Consider the following 19,049-nt stretch of genomic DNA (forward strand, 5'->3'; position numbering starts at 1 on the left):
CGACTGAGCGAACGAATTGCGACGACGCGTCGGCGGCCGGCGGACGAAACGCTGGGCTGACTGACTCTGTCTGAAGGCCGGGGAGCCGTGCAAAAGCACAGCCAATTGCGAGCTCGGCTCCTCCCGACGTCGCACAAAAACGCCACAGAAAATGGGCGAGCGTAAAGAGAGGAGGACAGCATTTTTGAATTAATTTTTCTACTAAATAAAATCGCGTAAACGTGCCCAGAGTGGTCGAAACATGGCCTGGGGAGACCGGACTACAATTTGCGCTAGTAATCCCGCAATGTTTACATATCCCTTCAGTGTCCCTTTAAAGGAGCCATGAAGAGAAAACACAAGTTTGGTTCATTCGAAAGATTGCCTCGTTAGAACCATAACGACACCACTTATAACGCAAACTTCGCTCAAATAAGCTACATAATTAGGAAAAAGGAAATGACCATGCGACCCACCAGCTCATTCTCCGCAACAGAACCTGTGATGTCACTTGGGAATGCTCTGCGATTGGCGGAGGCCGGCAAAAGCAAACGCATGTTTGGCAGGGCTTACAGTTTGCATAGCGAGCTAAATGCCCGTGAAACATACTGCACATTTCTTTTTATGACAAAGAACGGTGGAGTAAACGGTTGAAGGTCCGAACGAACTCGCAAGCGTGTGCGCCAATGCGTATGAAACTAGCGCCGGCCGAGCTCGACATCTCGCCGTCGCGCAGACGAATTTTCGGGTTCGAGGCTCTTCGGGGCCAACGAACCGTTCCAGCACGCACAGCCGCGACCTTGCTTCGTATCGTAATCCCTTCACAGGAGGTTGGCCGTCATATCGCCAACCAGCAAAGGTAAAAATAGAAACGAGGGGAGTAAGGAACAGCAAGAAGCGACGAGATAGTGCCAGTCGTCGCGTAAGTTTCGAATGGTGTTGGCTTGCTGCTGTCGTTACGAGCTCGTTTCCAGTTTACAACCACTGAAAACTTCAGTTTGTTCGAGTGCTTTACAATGAAATTTCGTTGCTGCGTTTTGAAATGCCCATGTAGTACGGGCAAATCGTCGAGGGAGTGCGACATCCCCGCCGGTGAGGAGATCTCCTTTCATGTGCTGCCCAACGACGAACCTAGGCGAAGCAAGTGGCTACGTTTTGTGAACTTTGCAAACGGAGGAGAAAGAGAGCTAAAGGAAGTACGAGTGTGCTCGCTTCATTTCCGAGGAAGTGATTACGGCAGGGACCTTTACGTTAGCTCACTCCTGGGACATGCTGGCGCTCGTCGCCGACTTCGTCAAATCGCTCTGACCTTGGGGGAAAAAATGCCGTAAACACCGCGCATTGACGCTCGTATCTTTCTGGTCGAAGCAGAGAGCTCGCGCGAACGGCTTTCCATACACGACACCGGCCAACTGGCATAAGTGATACTGCTACTGAAATTGAACTATTATTAACCGTAATCAAAATACGGCACATACGTACCAGTCTATATTCGTCCGTCGCGACGGGGCTGACGAGGCAGCGGTGCCGACGGCTGGGCGTTCGTCTGTTGTGGCTATCGCGGAATGGTCGCTTTCCCGCCCACCGCGTATCCCACAACTCTTGCCGCTCGTGCACTTTGAAGCATTGAGCGTTTTTGTGGTGTGAGGTTGTTAAATGCAAGCTCAAGCTCCTCGGCGAGAGTTTTGTTCTCCGGATCAGGCGATTCCATGACTAGGGCTGCGGGTGCACTAGGTTTTACTAGTATTTTTAAAATGGCCGCCGTCTCGATCGACTCCCGCGTGTGGGTGCTATATCGAGTCGACATACTAAGTATCTGTTTCATGGACCGGCTCTATGACGCCATTGTACACGTCACGGAATGTTCAATTTTAGCGGGAGATTTAAAATTTGGGCTTAAATTGCCTTATTTCTCAGTGAATAAAGCATCATTTGCTTCCGGGAAAGCGCTTGGGGTGCTATGAAACACGTAATCTTTCGAATAAAACAAACTTTTGTTTTCTCTCATGGCTCCTTTAAGCAGAGACATGTGCTGTTGAAAATATTTTACTTTCAAATAAACTAAATCTAACGCTTAAAGTAAATACTTCACTTGGGAATTAAACAAGTATCTAGTCTATTGTTTAGGAGAGGAGCAGTTTAGTTTTCGCACTTCGCGAAGATGACGGCCGATATTTGTGTGGATGTATTTGTTATCATGAGCAAGGCTGATTTTGGTTCACTTAGCGAGGGGTGAAAAAGTCGCACAAATGTTTATAGCCGCGTGTACAAGAACTCTATTTAGGTCGTCACACTTTTGGAAAGGTTTAAAGGATGGAGGTGTCATTGGGCCAGCCCAAAAATGGCCTATATTGGACACTGAAGTGCAAGTGGTGAAGAATTTATAAAATATCTTTTTTTTCTGTGGTAAATGCAATAGTAGTGACAAATGTAAGGCAAGTGCTCGTTTCGCGCTTTTTTTTTTTTTTTTGTGAGTAAAATTATTATTCAAGTAAAAAGAGTTTTGCTAAGTCCAAGCTGTTCGCAAGTGCCTGAATAGTTTGTAGGCTTCGAGTCTCTTTTTCTTGCATTAAAAAAAAATGGCGGATATTACTGCCTATGCGGTTAGTTTAAACATGTGATGGCGACGGCGGTACAGCGCGCTGGTGTAGCAGCGAAACCCTGGGCGAACGCATCCCTGCGCCCGGCGGAACGTCCTGCAAGTCGCCGTAGAAGCGCGAGCTTCACGGGACAGGTTCCCCAACCTCCGTCACAGGCCGCTCGGAACTTGTTTCGGTGACTCTCCACCAGGTGCAAACGTCGTCTGCTCGGAGGTACTTTGAACGGCGGTACCTAGCGCTCTCTGTGATTATGAAGCTAAGGATTTCGCCATGGTGATTTTAAGAGCATAGAATACTTATTTGGACAAAGAAAAATTTGGGTGCAGTTCGCCTTTAATGGTCTCTCTCCGTCAGCACCTTTCGTCCCTGCCATAGGCCTAGCCACGATGGAGCTGCAGGTCGTCCTGGTCAAGCTTTGATTCTGGGCATGAGGTTGTTGCGATGGCCGGTGGCTGTTCTTGATATTGGCCTGTGGGCACCTTGCCCAAATTGCCCCTGCTGCAGTAGTGAGGAGTTAAGCTGAGTGCCTTTGAGGGGAGGCACTGGTCTTAAAATGAAATTTATTTAATCATCTGTGATAATTAAAATCGCTGTGTGTACGTGTTTTGTCTCCCTCATTTCAAATAGGTAATCAGTTCTCAGGTGGCATAATTATGTTTTGTTATAAAGAAAATACTGAAGCCTAATTAGGTAACATCTTACGGGTTGTTAAGGGGCTTTGTGGATTTCTAGCTTAAGACCTGTCATTCATGCGGGTGTTTTTTATATTTCTGTAAAGATAGTCAAACCCCGCGATAACGAAATCCCGCGGGTACGAAATTCCCGTGGCAACGAAACGTTTTTGGAAACTGATCTCGCGCTAACGAAATTCGCTGCAAGTTTGGGCAGCATTTTACCTACCCATTCGAGGTTAACTGTGTCCAAAAAGTGCTCAAATGCATTTTTTTGGACTCAAAGTGCGTAAACTTCTGCCACAGCACGCTTGCATGGCCGCCGCCATATTTGTTTACAACAGAATGCGCAGCCGGCGGCTGAGGTGGCAGCCTCGCCGCAGCGGCACCACCAGGGGGCGACACATGGGGACTCAAGTCACGGCTTTGGTTTGGGCTACGCTAGTCCGCTACCGCTGAACCACGCGTGCGTTTGTTGTTTGTGTGTGGCGATTGGCATGTTTGTTCTCGGTAAGATGCCTTCGCCAGCCTAAAAGTGGAGGTTTTTATCGCTACGAGATAAGGCAGCAGCCATCATTGCCCAAGTCAGTGGCCCAAGTGGAGGAAGGGAGTATAAAGGGAGGATAGCGCCGACGAGTTTAGAAATGCCTGCAGCTCGCTCAACCATTCTGAAAAGCAAGGCGCAAAACAAAACTGACGGCTGTGGCCTTCTGGACGTCAACAAAGCAGTGCTCATTTAGTTTACTAAACAGTATTGGTGCAACGAGGTACCACTCTGTCTGGCAAAGTTCGTAAACAGCAGCTGGGCTTTGCTTGCATGATCGGACATACTCGGTACCAAGGGCCAGGGCGAAAAACAGGCAGAGAAGGTGAACACATGGAATGTTTTGGATGCGTTTGACACGATCTCGTCATTCTTACGCACGCACGACGACTAGCAATGAACCACTTGTACAGTGAGAGCTGAACTGTGATGTTGGCTGCAAGGTAAGGCTCACGAAGTAATATAACCGACTTTAGGAAATAAATTTTTGGTTTGTGGCCGATTTTCCGGTCGTTTGTTTCATTCTTACGGCAACGAAATTCCCGCAAAAGCGAATTTTCTCGCTTTAGCCGGCGGTTTCGTTATTGCGGGGTTCGACTGTAGTTGATTGGATAAAATTAGCCAAATCATGCCGAGTACAGTGTTCAGAAAAACTTATTGAGGTCATTTAATTACTCATAACATTTATTTTAGGAATATTGAGCCAATAATAATATCAGCATGCAGTTCATTTCGTTCCGAATCCAATGGTATAACGTTTGTAAAAATCCTGTGTAAAAAAAGAGAACATTTGTAAAATTACCGTATTTATTCGAAAATAGGTCGAGCACGAATATAGGTCGACCCCCGAAAAATTGAAGTCGCCGAAAAAAAAAAATAATATATTCGATTATAGGTCGACCCATACTTTTAAGAAAAAACTTGAGGAAACTTTTTAAAACTCTCATTTATTTACAACGCAGTCACCTCACTCGTCGGAGCCACACACTGCGGCGTCGTCGGAACTTGCGCCGCATGCGCCGCAGTTCATTACCCACCCCCGCCCCCGACTGGCTTTGAAGGCTGAACGGCCAATCCCGCCTCGCAGCGCTAACTGTTGAGCTTTGGTCTGAATATCGCACGCTCCTCTTCCACGTGCAGCCGGAGTTTTTTCTCGAGAGCATCGTGCCTCCCAATTGTAGGGCCACGAAACGCACGACGCAGTCCCCTACAAGCAAAAAGTTCGTCCCGCTGTTTCCGCCATCCCCTGATCAGCATTTCATTAACGTCTAACTCTCGCTGAGCGGCGCAGTTGTTCAAGTTCTCAGCAAACAGGTTCACCCGCCGCTTAAAGTCCGACGTGACATCGCGAAATGCGCACGAGAAAAACGTTGTGTGCGGAAATCACAACGAAGCAAACACAGAGAAAGCGCATGAAACGGAGAACGGGAGATAGTAGAGACAGCGAGCGAAGCAGGCAACGCCGTTCCGTTCACGAGGTGGCTACGCTAGGTGGCGAAAGTCACCTTAACCCCCACCTCGCGCTAGCCGCTACCGTGGCTCCGAAGACACCAAGCCAAGCCAATCTGGCTCTCTAGCCAGTACGTCAGCTCGCTCGTGTCCGGTTCGGCCGCAGGTAATGCGCGATACCCGGCAGTGACTGTGGGTGGTTTTTTTACGCTGATTGTTTTGTTATTTTTTCCTTTATTTTCTTGCCTGTCTTTGTTCTATATGCTCCGCGCTGCCGCCTCAAATTGAGGAGCGCCGGGCGCGACGGAGAAACGGATCGCTCGGTGCGCTCGCCATTTTTGATCACGACTATAGGTCGAGGTTCTTCGGTCACGATTATAGGTCGACCCTCAATTTTTAAGCACATTTTCGGGAAAAAAAGGTCGACCTATGGTAGGACAAATGCAAAAAAAAAAAAAAACGAAGTTGAGAAAATTGCAGTTAAAGTTTACAAGTGAAAGGTTTATCTACTGAGACTGTGGAAAAAACAAATGCTTTAGATTGTAGCTCGCTTTTCACTCGACACGAGCATACCAAGTCTGCCGAAATCAGTTGAAGGGACTATTATGAAATCCTCTGTATACAGATGGCACTTGGCAGAAAAACTGAACAAAAGCAAAGCCAGAAAGTCGCTTTAAGTTTTATGCTGTTGGCAGTGCACCGTCACTCTTTGACGGTCAGGGCTGAGGTGCTGATCGTGCATCACAGCTGTAAACACTTATTTTGTTATCTTGGTGCTACATTTTTGCAAGCAAATCTGCTCCAGGAGATGTGCATCGCATGAGTTGCCGCGAAAAGGCTGGTAATGGAATGCACCACATTGTTCTGGAAATGTTCACGTGTTTGGCTATGTGGGATAACCATGTTTTTGATTTTATATTCATGTCACCACTACGCAGAGTGCACAGTAAGGACATTTATCATTCTTAAAGTGCTCATCTACAGATCGTAACCTGTCGATGAGGAAGCACACGTTGTGATGTGGGCCATCTCGCTGCTGCATCGTTATTCTATTGAATACACTTTCCTTGTGCTTTTGGCAAGCGACCTCCTCCACTTTGTAATTTCTTTTCTTTTTATTGCTGCTGATGAAAAGATGGATGCCTCCTGCATACACAGTCGTAATCATATTTCTAATGCTATCATCTTGGCAGCCCGCGGGTGCGCTAAGCCTACCTTCGTCCCGACGTGGCTTTCGCGATATGTTACTGCTAGACATGCAGGAAAACTTATTCTAGGCACTTTCTAATACTGCTTGTTCTTTCTTTCGGTTATCGATAGATGTATTGACTTTGTTTTTACACTGTGCGGGGCTTTTGCTGGTCCTCGTATGAAAGTACATGCGTCCTTGCACTGTGAGAGTGCCGAGCGGGTGACCCACGATGCCCAGCCAATCAGATTGCACCCCTGTGGCCATGTGCAGTCAGTAGCAAATTGGTTAGTGTGTTCCGTCTTTCCTACCTCAGTTTTGCTTGTGACCATTAGACAAAGTGAAGCGTTTGCAGCAGGGAATTGAAAACGAAAAGACTTTTTGAATGACACTAAAGTGGACGCCATAGGAAACGTAAAATCTGAGTGGCAAGTCGCAGAAAAAGCGCTATTTTCGCACCATATCTTGGTCGATTTTGGTGGTCGGCGGTGCTATAAATTGATATTATGGCCCAAATACGTTCTTCTTGGTCTGGATATTTGGCTGGCCGAAAGAAAAATAGCTCTACTTTCCAAAAATGGCTATTTCAAAACAATTTTTTTGGCCAAATTTCGGAATTCTAAGACCGGCGTCCCCCCTTGGCGGTACCACCAGGCCTTGTGTGACACTATGCTTGTGAGCTTGGCTACAGGTGACCGGTGTATGTGTGTGTGTGCAGGTGCAGTCCAAGGTGACCCTGAAGTACGACTCGTGGCACAAGGAGGTGCTGGGCCGGTTTGGACAGCTGTTGGGCAACGACATGGCCCAGTTCCACACCACCGTCTCCAAGGTGAGCGGGCAGAGGGGGTGGGGCTGAGGGATTGCTAGTGCTGCCCTGGTTATCACCCTCGGTTGATAAGCCATGCTTGTGCAGGTGCATATGCCTGTCTACCTTCAGTGGAGGCTATGTGCTGCTGATGGGCTGCGAAGATAACTATGTGCTTTAGGTATTTTGGCTCAAAGGCGCGCTCGAGTCGGTGTGGGTTCTTTGTCTGTGCGTGTGCACGCTGTCCTCGTTTTCACTCATTCCACGTGGTACCAATGTTTGGGGACAAGATTTCTTATTTAATGCGTGTAGAAGAGTGCAATAAAGTGTGCAGGGATCGTTTTAATGTGTTGGTTTCTGTAGCCCAGGCTGACTGCCGAACTTTACCTGTACCTTATTAAAGGAACACTGAAGTGAATTTGTCAAGCTCCCGTTTTTGCTTGCACTGTGTAGACTGGCTCAAATTAGCACACTTTTCATCGTTTATCCGGTTGACAAATCGGTAATTATTTTACAAAGCGCGAAAGAAGAAAAACCATCATGCGCGGTTTGCGGCAGCCGCACCAACTAAAGCTGTGACGTTGGGAGGAGCGGGCACTGTGATTGGATGATGCCCAAGGTGAGCAACCAAACAAGTTTCGGTTTCGGTTCTGTAAAACACAACCGGTGGCGTTGTTGGATGGGCATTCTCAATAACTCAGTAATCATCGTACCGCGCTTCTGCCATGTTGTCAGCTGTGAAAATGCATAAAGATAAGCCTCCCAGGACGGCTTGGAATCGTAGCATTCACTAGCTGAGGCCTCGCAGTGCATGGACGCCCTCCGCGTACCCGCAGACGCCCAAATGTCATGCGCTTTTCCCCCATATTTGGAGCTTGCCTCACTCATGCCTGTACCGTAAAAAGCGTGTTCGCACCAGGCAAGGGTCTGTTCATTCTGGCCTGTGCCCACTGCTCGCAAGCAGTCGGTGCTTATGGCAACAGCACGCCAACGAGAACTTGCTAGCGCGCCAGTGCCAGCCTGCGCGCGTTCTGTGAACTAGTTCGTGGAGCCATGAACGTTGCGGCCCAAAAAAAGGTGAACTCAATGTAGAAAACATCGGCAGAAAACGAAAAAGTTAACTTACAAAAAAAAAAAAAAAGCACGTACCCGCGGGGACTCGAACTCGTGACTTGCAAAACACTTGCGGCGACATACCTAGTGCCCCAGACCACTCGGCCATGGGACGGGCTCCGCCGACCTTGGTAATATAAGGTATATATTGTACAACAAGTTTACACTTTTATTTAGTTTTGGCGTTTCAAGCAGCTTAGGTGACTATTTGTTGTATTGCGCTCGTGCAGTAAGCGTCCCCCGAGTTTCCACAATAGCTCACGTCTAGCAATTGCATTTCGTAGACGGAAAAGCGTTTGCAGATGCGTAGTCGTGCTGCTGACCGCTGTGCTTGTTCACCCAGCGCAAAAAAGTGCTTCCCGCACCCTAGTTTTACGCTGTACGGTAAAAATATCAGTTGATTTTATTTCCTTAGTACCTATATTGACTTCGCTGACTCTTCTCCCGCCTTCAAGAGACCTTATATTTTCCTTCTGGCGTACCAGTCAGCGAAGCGTCGCATGTGCGCTTGTGCAGCGCTTGTGTGAAGCGACCTTGACTTGGAGCTAGATACCTTGTACAAATTAACCAAGTAAAGAAAGGCAGATTCTTCCATTCACAAACGTGTCCTGGCTTCGTTTCAACTGAGCGAACGAATTGCGATGACCCGTCGGCGGCCGGCGGACGAAACGCTGGGCCGACTGACTCTGTCTGAAGGCCGGGGAGCCGTGCAGTAGCGCAGCCAATTACGAGCTCGGCTCCTCTCGATCGACGTCACACGAAAACGCTTCAGAAAATGGGCGAGCGTAAAGAGAGGAGGACAGCATTTTCAAATTAATTTTTCTACTATATAAAATCGCGTAAACGCGCCCAGAGTGGTCGTAACATGGCCTGGGGACTCCGGACTACAATTTGCGCAAGTAATCCCGCAATGTTTACATATCACTTCAGTGTCCCTTTAAATGCATACCTGCCAACTCTTCCGAATTTTCCGTAAAATGTGCAAATTTCGACCAGTCTTACGATTTTCCGAATCTTGCCCGAAATTTTACGGAAAATATTTTGATTTTCGGAAAAAGGGAATATCTATTCAAACTACATTGTGCCACCTTGCGCCGCCACGAAAGGGCAATACGTACTCTTGTTATCATCATCAGCAGAAGCTGCGACTTTGTCGCCTTCTCGGGGTGGGCTACGCATGCATGTCCGAAATTCACTTCCAGCTCGACCAGCCTGTTTAGAGCGTGTCGTTCGGGGGCCGGTTAGGACCTCCGTGTTCGCGTTGCTCTTCGTATGACTGCTGCGACCAATGCACTACGACCTGTGGCACGACCGCGGTAGGTGCTTCGCAGTGCAATGACGCGAAGCCGCGACAATACTGTACCGAGTGTTTGTAAAATCTTACGCTACAGAATTTGCTCCTCCTGCCTTGTTGCTCTTTACTCTGCAAGACTTGCGAATTTAACTTATGGTTGCGAAAAAGTGAGAACGCTTGGCACAGAACATTAATTCTTTTAAACTTGTAAAAAAATTAGTGCGCTGCCCCCCCCCCCCCCCCCCCCCCCCTCGGTCCGCAGGTTTTACGAATTTCCAAGTCACCAGGTTGGCAGGTATGATAAATGCCACATGCCATGGCAATTTTTTCTGCTATACACTGTAGCATTCACTGTAGGGGCGCTAAATAAATGCTTTTTTTGTGCTCAGTCATTTGCAGTTTGGCAATTATCTAGGATGTTTCAGTTTAATTGCTTCGTTGGCGTGCTTGAAATCTCCACACAGGTGTTAAAAAGAGCACAACTTGGCTCAAATAATTTGTAGGATGTAGGAATTGGCCTGCTTCCAAGTGCAGTAATGCGTATGAAGGGCTGTATCCTCGTGTGCCCTTCTCTACCACCTGCAGTCACGTGGTGAACTGGAGCAGCAGTCTATAGACACCGCCAGCACCTCAGATGCTGTGTCGTTCATCACCTACGTCCAGTCACTCAAGCGCAAGATGAAGTCCTGGGAGCAGCAGGTTGAGGTAGGGATTTTCTTCTCCATCTGTACAACATGTTTGAAACGATCTCTGCTCCAATTTGTAGCTGTTTTCTCCCTCCTCCATTCCCCTCCCCTTCTTTTGTTGTCAGACTTGGTCAGAGCTCACAGGTTCTTTTGTCTTTAAACGAGGATTGCGTGATTGGCGAACGCAGCTGTACAAGGAGGGCCAGCGCATCCTGGAGCGTCAGCGCTTCCAGTTCCCCCACTGGTGGCTGCACGTGGACAACGTGGAGGGCGAGTGGTCGGCCTTCACGGAGATGATGCGCCGCAAGGACACCGCCATCTCCACCCAGGTGGCCAGCCTGCAGATGAAGGTGGTCGCCGAGGACCGTGCTGTCGAGGCCCGCACCACCGACTTCCTCGCCGACTGGGAGAAGAGTAAGCCCGTCCAGGTGGGGCCCTTCGACTTGATACTCCGACTAGCGGTTGGTGTAAACATTGGGCACATCACGTGATTGTGATGCGGTTCCCGAAGCCAGATCTATTCGAGTGTTGCATGCAGTCACCTTGTCTTTGTGTACACAGCAAACCTGGCTTCAAAGATGTGCTACGGAAAGGTGGGAGGGAGGGAGAACTTGGGTATTATAGTTACGCTACCAGGGGAAATAGTCATTTCTAAAGGGTTTTATACAGTTGCCACTAAAAAAAACAGCACACTAATCGATGCTCCCTTGTATGGGAATAATTTCATATATTGCATTTTTGGCAAGATAGTAAATTTATTCCTGAGCATATGATCCAATTCTGACTCTTGCGTAACAAGAAAAGTACGATATGCATTGACCAGTTTCAGCGGAGCGATATGTACCATATGTGTGTTTCCATGCGTCCACTCAACCGACATGTCATACATCAACCAGTGCAGATAACGTTTTATGGTACCGATCACTAAGTAACCCTTCAAACATACTTCATTGCTCGTGTTATGAACTTGGCATCAATTCATGTGCTGTTATTGTGATTTAAACTCCTAATATATGCGTAGACATTGCACGTGTTGTGTTGTGAACAGCGCTGCAGCAAGCAGTAGCTTCCTATTCGACTTGGCATCCACGATGTTGCGCTTCTTGCTCCAGCAGCCACTTGTGGTGCGACAGGGAAAATGGGTGAAATGCTCACGTTTTTCACCCTGAATCCTCTTTCTCGAATTTACAGCGCATGCATGCAAATTACCATTACAGCAGCAGCTTCTTACTTAGGTGATATGAAAACAAGGCTAGCAGTGCCTATACAGCTTCAATAATGCACATCTCTGATTCAAGAATTTGATTGGTGAAGGATATGCATGCGCATGTGTAGGAAAAGCTGAAAGGTGGTTTATTTGATTTCAGTGCTGCGTTTCATGTCTTCACATGCATTGTTGCAGCTGGTCATACCGGTGAAACCAAGCTCATGAAATTTCACTATCGCGAAGCACAGCTCATTCACGAAGCCGAAGCAAGACAATGAAATTGAACTTACAGTGGTAATACTCATGTATAATCTTCATTATCATAGACAATGCAAACTCAACGCAGATCCCTATTCGTCTTTGATTCACAAAGGTTTTTGTCCAAAACAACAACTTAAAGCGCTCCAACTTAAAACAGGCGACGAAAACATGCCAGCTGCAAATAACACCTTTAACAATGGAATCTCAGCGTAACCGAGAATCAAAATAGAAAATGTGGCATATTAAATCACACCACGCAGCTAAGCTACAGCTCGTACGCGTTCACGTTCAAAAAACGCGATAATTCAGCTTCTTGCGTCTGCGACTTGATCACAATTTTGGCGAATACGCTTGCGCCCTGCATGGACGTAGGACACACGGCTCGACATATGCTCTAACGAAATGCAGCGCGCGACATCGCCCTGTTTGCGTTTCGCCCCTTGCATAGAGATAATGTAGTGGCCCCGAGCATAACTCTCCATGGCGTTAACGTCGTGCGCTATGCACAACAGTAATATTTACGACTGGCGTAATCAAAGAGAAATAAACAAGGAGTTATCGCCCCCTGTCGCAGTCACTGGGGTGATAACGTGGGTAGCACAGACACAGGAGGGACTAAACGGTAGAACGAGAAGCACTTCACGCTCAAGACGAAACGCCCGCACAGGATGACGACGACCGCTTTGTATCACGCAGCGTACACAGAATCCAGTACCGGCAGCGGCGGCTGTTTCCCGGCAACGCCACCCGCTCACAAAGCAGAAGAGAAAACACCATAGCACTTGTCGTTACCGAGCATGTTAAGAACACTGCACACAACACGCAAACAAGGAATACGATTGAACGGCTCTACAAATCATTCTCAGAGCCGGACGCCGCCGATGGATTGACGCGAACAGACATGCGAACAGCGGAGGTGGCCATTTTGGTAGAAGTCCGTAAGCGCGGAAGAACATGCTCTGTGATTTCTTCCGTGAACGAGGCGTAGAGGCGGTCTACCATGACGTCACGTTGATACGGTGACACCATTGGATGGAGGGGGGGTCCTTTGATGAGGAAAAGCCGCATTTTTCTTGAGTTGTATCCGAGTATAGTAATAATGGTTTATCTATCTGAAGTGAAATTTAATGCCAAGAGGGAGGTGGCTAAACATACCAACGTTATTGAAATTGCGATCGTAGTGAATGCGCACCTTGGGGATTGAAATGGGAGGGCTGGTGGGGTGCGAAGGTTGTCACCTTGCTTTGCGCAACTTTTGCCATGCCTCTACAATTGTGTGTAAAGCCGAGTCTGGGATTACAAAAATAATAATTGCAGCGTTCACATGATAATGAAAATGCCTTACGATTGCTTAGTTTTTCGATTCGGTGTTTTCAACTGCACTCTATGCTATCTATGCATAGAGCCCAAGAATTTATAAATGGCTTGCAAAAAGGTAGTGCAGTTGGTGCCTTGTGATACTCTAGTAGAAAAAACTTCATTGAAAGGCTGTTTCAGTGTTATTTACGTTCAAAACCCATTAAAAAGTGCACTCCCCCCCCCCCCTCCCCTGAGTTGCCAAAAATTTGATTTTTAGTCTCGTAAGGTGATGTAATAAATGTCTGCTCCAAATCAAGGTTCTTCTGCTCTAAAATCGAGATTTTGCTGCTCCAAAAACTGCTCCGAAATCTGATTCAGCTGTCTCACCCCTGTGTTAGCTGAATTTTTATGACGAAAAGGGTTATGCATTTTCTGTGCAGATTAAAACCACAGTGGGGATGAGGGGTGCTTAACAGCTACTGAGGTTTCTTGGTTTACATCTTCCATAGGCATGGAGTGAAAAAGGGGCAAAAAGGACATGGTTGATGGAAGAATAATATGGCTGATAGAAGGAGCATTTATGTGGGGGCTTTTGATAAATGTTGGGGTTGTGCAGTGCATCCCAATCTGGGGTTACTGCACACAAAAATTGGAGCAGGTTTATAAATGCTCAATGTATCAAATGCCTAGCCATTCTCTGGGCTTCGAGGGGTGTCTTGAGAATTGTTTTGCATTTGCTGAACTTCACCAGCTGTTGCATGTGTTGCAGGAAAATAAATGGCTAGTTGAGTTCTTATTGCGGTGTTTGTGGCAGCTGCTTGTTACTTTTTCTCTTGTAGCTGTTCTCGTAGAAGGCAAAGATCATTTGCACACGCCAGCAGTGTAGCCGTTATAGCCAGTTTTGCGGTGGTTTAGCGGTGCAAGTCTGCTGCACGAGCTTGAAAGTTGTTTCAAGTTTAGCTGGGTAAGACGAGGTTTGCCTAAAGGGGATGGCTTCGGAAGGGTGAAGAAACCGGGGTGTGGGCTTGCAGGGCTCCCTGAAGCCGAGTGAGGCAACCAGCCAGCTGGCCATCTTTGAGTCCAAGTTCAGCCGGCTCAAGGAGGACCGCGAGAACCTGGTCAAGGCCAAGGAGGCTCTCGAGCTGCAGGAGCCAGGTGGGGACTCTGCTGGGAGGAGGAGGGGACGTGCGAGAGGGGCTTCTGACCCTCCTCTTGCCCCCTCAGGTGTGGTGAGTGCAGGCGACGAGCGGCTGCTCGTGGCGCTGGAGGAGCTTCAAGACCTGAAGGGCGTCTGGTCGGAGCTCGCCAAGATCTGGGACCAGATCGACCAGATGAAGGAGCAGCCCTGGCTCTCTGTCCAGGCCCGCAAGGTAGGGGGGGCCTCTGGCCTTGCAATTCGTGTATGGACGAGAGTAGATTACAAGGGAAAACGGGCACTGCGGGGGGAGGGGGGCACTGGTCTTAAGGACCAAAAATTTGCCAAAAAATCAATTTTCTGTATTCATTTTATTTGCAGTGTGCACGCCCCAAAGAATGTACCTGCAAAATATTGTTGCTGTACCATAAGTATTTACAAAGCTGTTGCCCTTTGAATTTGGCTAAATTGCCCTTTTCACCTGTTCCCAGATTTCATGCCTTGTTTTCTCAGGATCACTTTTTTTCCCATGACGTCAACTGTCTGGTGCAGTATCTTGGGATGTACTGGTCAGATTTGTATCCTTTTTGCAAGTTTTGAAAGCTTAGGGACTGGACAGTGCAATAAAAGCACAAATATTTTTTTTTGCTAGTGCAGTTTTTTATGCTGTTGTTTTACGAAAACATCGGAAATTGATGACCTGACTTTTCAGCTTACTGCAATTGCAGAAACAATGTTAAAATATTGCTGTGGTATATCTAGAAGACAAAGGAATAAAAAGTATTCGAGTATCTCATAGGTACATAATAAAAAAATTGCCCGAAATGGAGTCACATGAAATGTTGCACAACTCTGAATTGACATTACCTACATGAAAACAGACTGCATATTTGTGCTCAAGATATTAAAATACGCATAATGTGCAACTCTCAAGCACATACGCTAAAAAATAACACACATGTCCTCAAGACCAGTGGCCACCCTTAAAAGGAAGAGTAGGCATGAGCAGGTAAACACCTCTGGCGTGTCAACTTATTGGTCTATTTTTTGTGGTAGGTACCTTGACAGTTCCTGCTAGTGAAGTTTGTCGCAGCATGTTTGCGGGGTGTGAGGGCAGACGTGCCTGAGGCTTTAGCTGACTGACAAATAAAAAGTACATTTTTACATGCATTCAATTCTTGTGCCATTGTTTTGTGCAGGCGTTGCCTTTAGCATCTGCCTGAATTTGCTGTAGATGGTGGTAAAATTACTGTCAGCAGGTTGTGCTGCTGTTGGTACTTTTCTTTCTTTTGCAGCTGGTGGTGTGCTTTGCAACCCTGTAAGGTTCTTGCAATTAGCTTGTATGTAATTTACTTCTATCTCCCATATTTGCTCGCATAATGAACTCACTTGCAATGAACTCACTGTCTTGTGTGTTCTTAAAGTTCTATCATTTTTTAACCCTTGTGTAATGAACAAACTTATAGTTTTGGCCATTGAAATGCATTTACGAGAAGTGGACACCTCATTAGCCACTGCATCATGGCCACCTCATTGTTTGCTGCACTGTCTTGTTACGTGATTCCCTTTATTGCCGTGTGTTTGACTTTGGACAGTGATGCCATGGTGCACTGATATGACGGGCAAACTTGTTAACTCCGCACATGGGAAGCCTTCAGATATACCGTATTTACTCGCGTAATGATCGCACTTTTTTTCCCAAAAATATGATGCGAATTTAGGGGTACGTTCATTACGAGAGGTAAATTTTTCGCGAAAAAAGTTTGAGTGCAGAAAACGCAAGCAAGTTGCAGGTCAGAATTTTTACGATAGGTCTCATGAACATAACAAATGTAATAAATAAAAACATAACAAAAACTCCACAGACCAGCATCAGCCACGTTGCAAGGTGACGCAATATGCAGTTTTTTTGTGCATTGCGGAATGCGCCGGAACGAGTTTGTTTGCTACGAGGTGAGAACAGGTCAACTAATAAGTGGCGGCTGCTGTCACAGTGCGGCACATCAAAACATGACACGGCTGCCGACGCAGCAAGCTGAGCGCGTTTTTTTCTTTCTCTTGTGAGTACATTACGTGCATTTAGCAAGAGCTTCTTCCGCCCCAATAATGAACTCATGCTTGTCGATATCGCTAATATCGGCAAGTCTGCGGCAATAGCGTTGCCATGTCCGCTTTGAAAGAGGATGAAACATGGGTAAGCACAACCATCTTCAGCTAGACTTGGCACACACACGACATATGACTGCGGCAAGTTCAGAGTGCGATCATTGCGCGGGGAAATAAAAAAAGTCGTATTTTAACGATGACCTTCAGGGGTCCGATCATTACGCAAGTGCGATCATTATGTAAATACGGTATGCTTTAAAAATTCTGTTCTCGGTGTTCAGGTGGCTTCTAATGCGCGCAAAACTGTTAACCTGATAAAAAGTTTTGTGACGTGTTTCCGTTCTGTGACTCAATTCTCTGCCGAGCACTGGCTGTTGATTTGTACGACTGTAACTTTGCAGCATTGTGAACTCGCAAAATAAGTTAAGAGAGTGGTACATCAAGAAAAAATTGCATCAGGAAAAAAAAAATGTGGAAATGTTTTTCCCACGTAATCAATGCTACCCTGAATATGGATATAATTTTGGTGTAAAAAGTGCATTCATTGTGTGAGTGCGTACTGTAAATCATGTTTGTATAATGCTTCATCCTTGCGGGCTGTGACTCTGTGTACTGTGTCAATTTGTTTGCTCTGCAAACCAACAGACCTTATGGCTTCCTTAATTAAATTGTGCTGTGGGATAGCAAGAGGGGCAGCATGCCAAACTGTGGAGGTCATAACAGAGGCATCACGGGGGCTGATCGAGGGGTTCGTGGCGCTGATGGCAAATTGCAACAGTTTGTCGCCTTTCTGTCGTATATCGGTCTGTCAACTTAATGGTGTAGTCCTTGCACAAGTGCGCGTTTGTCGCATCAAGTGCATGCATAATTCAAAAGTGTGGCTGGAAAAAATTTGGTGTAACATGTCCAATACCACTCTCTGCTTTCAACATTTGCTTTGCTTTCGGTATTTCCAGCCACGTAGGTTAGATGCCGAGGCTAGTGTGAATAGGGGTAGTTGCTTCTGCAAGTCAATGGGTCTGTGATGCCCTTCTGTCGTGCTTGCGTGCAGCTCCGCAAGCAGCTGGATGGCCTGCTGAATCAGCTGAAGGAGCTGCCAGCGCGGCTGCGGCAGTATGCATCGTATGAGTACGTCAAGCGGGTGCTCATGGGCTACACTAAGGCGAACGTGCTGATCGTGGAGCTCAAGTCGGACGCCTTGAAGGAGCGCCACTGGAAGCAGCTGATGCGGGCGCTACACGTCCGCTGGGTGCTCTCCGAACTTACGCTGGGCCTGGTCTGGGACATCGACCTGCAGCACAACGAGGCCCTTGTCCGCGACGTCATCCTCGTCGCCCAGGGCGAGATGGCCCTAGAGGAGTTCCTCAAGCAGGTACGTAGGTCAGTGGCAGTAGATGGCTAGGAGGCCTGAAGCAGTCGTCCGACGATACTTCAGACAGTTTTAAATGAGTAATCTGAGACGAAACAAGTTATAGTCTCAATAAAACAATGGTTGGTACCAAATTTTTTTTTGCATTTTTCGGCTACAAGGTAAGGGAGTCGACCTATATTCCGCCTCGACCTATATTCCGCATTATACGGTACTTGCGCCGCCACGCTAGTTAAGTGACATTATGCCAGGTGACCAGGTGGCCTCGACTGGCACAGACTACAGTGAGCAGCAAGTGAGAACAAATTGTTTATTGACATCCGCAAGTTTACAGAGGCGAGGACATCATTTCATTTCGATCGCTGCAATTGTACGTCACTTCCGTGACAACATTTTTTTTTTTGCCATAACAACGCGTTCACTTGCACTAAGATTTCGAACGAAGGGCACATTGCTTCCAATATTCTGCTGCTTGTATCTTTTTTTCTTTTTGGACGTCGCAACAAGTTACGAAGGAAAAAGACGCTTGGCAATTCTCTCGGACTAAAGCGATAGTTATTGCGAACGCTATCGCTTACTGCGAACATATCGACATTTGAATGTAGCAATGGAACTAAACTCCGTGAGCGAGTGTTTGAGGCTCGGCGTTTTTTTCTTTATCTCTTTTTGGGGGTGCGACAGGCCCCAAGCACGAGCTAAGCAGCATCACAAGTTAAAAGAAAAAGAAAACACCTACGGCATAAAAAATATTTATCTGACTTTCTTTACCAACGCTGAAAATTTTAAAAATACGCCAATATGGTCTGTTTCATGAAAATTGCTAACTAGTTTATTTACAGTAATGCTTCTTGCATGCCCCATTATTATACTTGATGCTGGCATAAACAGTAGCTTTACCGTTCAACAATAGGATGTACATAACGTTGGTATCAGCTGTTTATTACGCTCTAAAGTGGTTGCGAATCATGTGCTGTAATTAATACTCATGAACGAGATATTTCACTTGCTGATGACAAATAAAATGTAATTAAACACGCTAGGTCTAAATCATTTTACCTTCATATTTACACAATAAAAATGCGACAAGAAATTTAATTTCCATAAGCAAGAGGGATAAATATAATTTCAGATCCCAGTTGCACAATAACGTATTACGCACCCTGTGTTGGCTCGCACTTGCACGTCGAAGAGCCACACTGTTAGTTCAATTACCCTGATTAGCACTGTTTGCTGCAATGAGTTGAATTTCGCCTCGTTAATCTTGTATTCTTTTTGTTCTCATCGTCTCATTTTTTGTACGTGTTGCAAGGCTGAATATACTTCGGCCAAGAGCCCCCGCCCC

The 19,049-nt window shown here is 46.7% G+C and overlaps 1 protein-coding gene across 1 annotated transcript in view; it reads left to right on the forward strand.

Annotated features, from left to right (window-relative positions):
* Nucleotides 1-19,049, forward strand: part of LOC144174886 (dynein heavy chain, cytoplasmic-like) — a 408,801-nt gene that overhangs the window by 114,027 nt on the left and 275,725 nt on the right. The window contains exons 17-22 of the mRNA XM_077703850.1: nt 7,151-7,261; nt 10,230-10,349; nt 10,519-10,758; nt 14,129-14,252; nt 14,322-14,467; nt 17,390-17,710. Of these exons, the coding sequence (XP_077559976.1) occupies nt 7,151-7,261; nt 10,230-10,349; nt 10,519-10,758; nt 14,129-14,252; nt 14,322-14,467; nt 17,390-17,710 (1,062 nt within the window). The remainder of the gene's footprint in view (nt 1-7,150; nt 7,262-10,229; nt 10,350-10,518; nt 10,759-14,128; nt 14,253-14,321; nt 14,468-17,389; nt 17,711-19,049) is intronic.

Source organism: Haemaphysalis longicornis, unplaced genomic scaffold (genome assembly GCF_048455015.1).
Source record: "Haemaphysalis longicornis isolate Haplotype H1 unplaced genomic scaffold, Haemaphysalis longicornis Haplotype H1 scaffold_1, whole genome shotgun sequence".
Classification (NCBI taxonomy): domain Eukaryota; kingdom Metazoa; phylum Arthropoda; class Arachnida; order Ixodida; family Ixodidae; genus Haemaphysalis; species Haemaphysalis longicornis.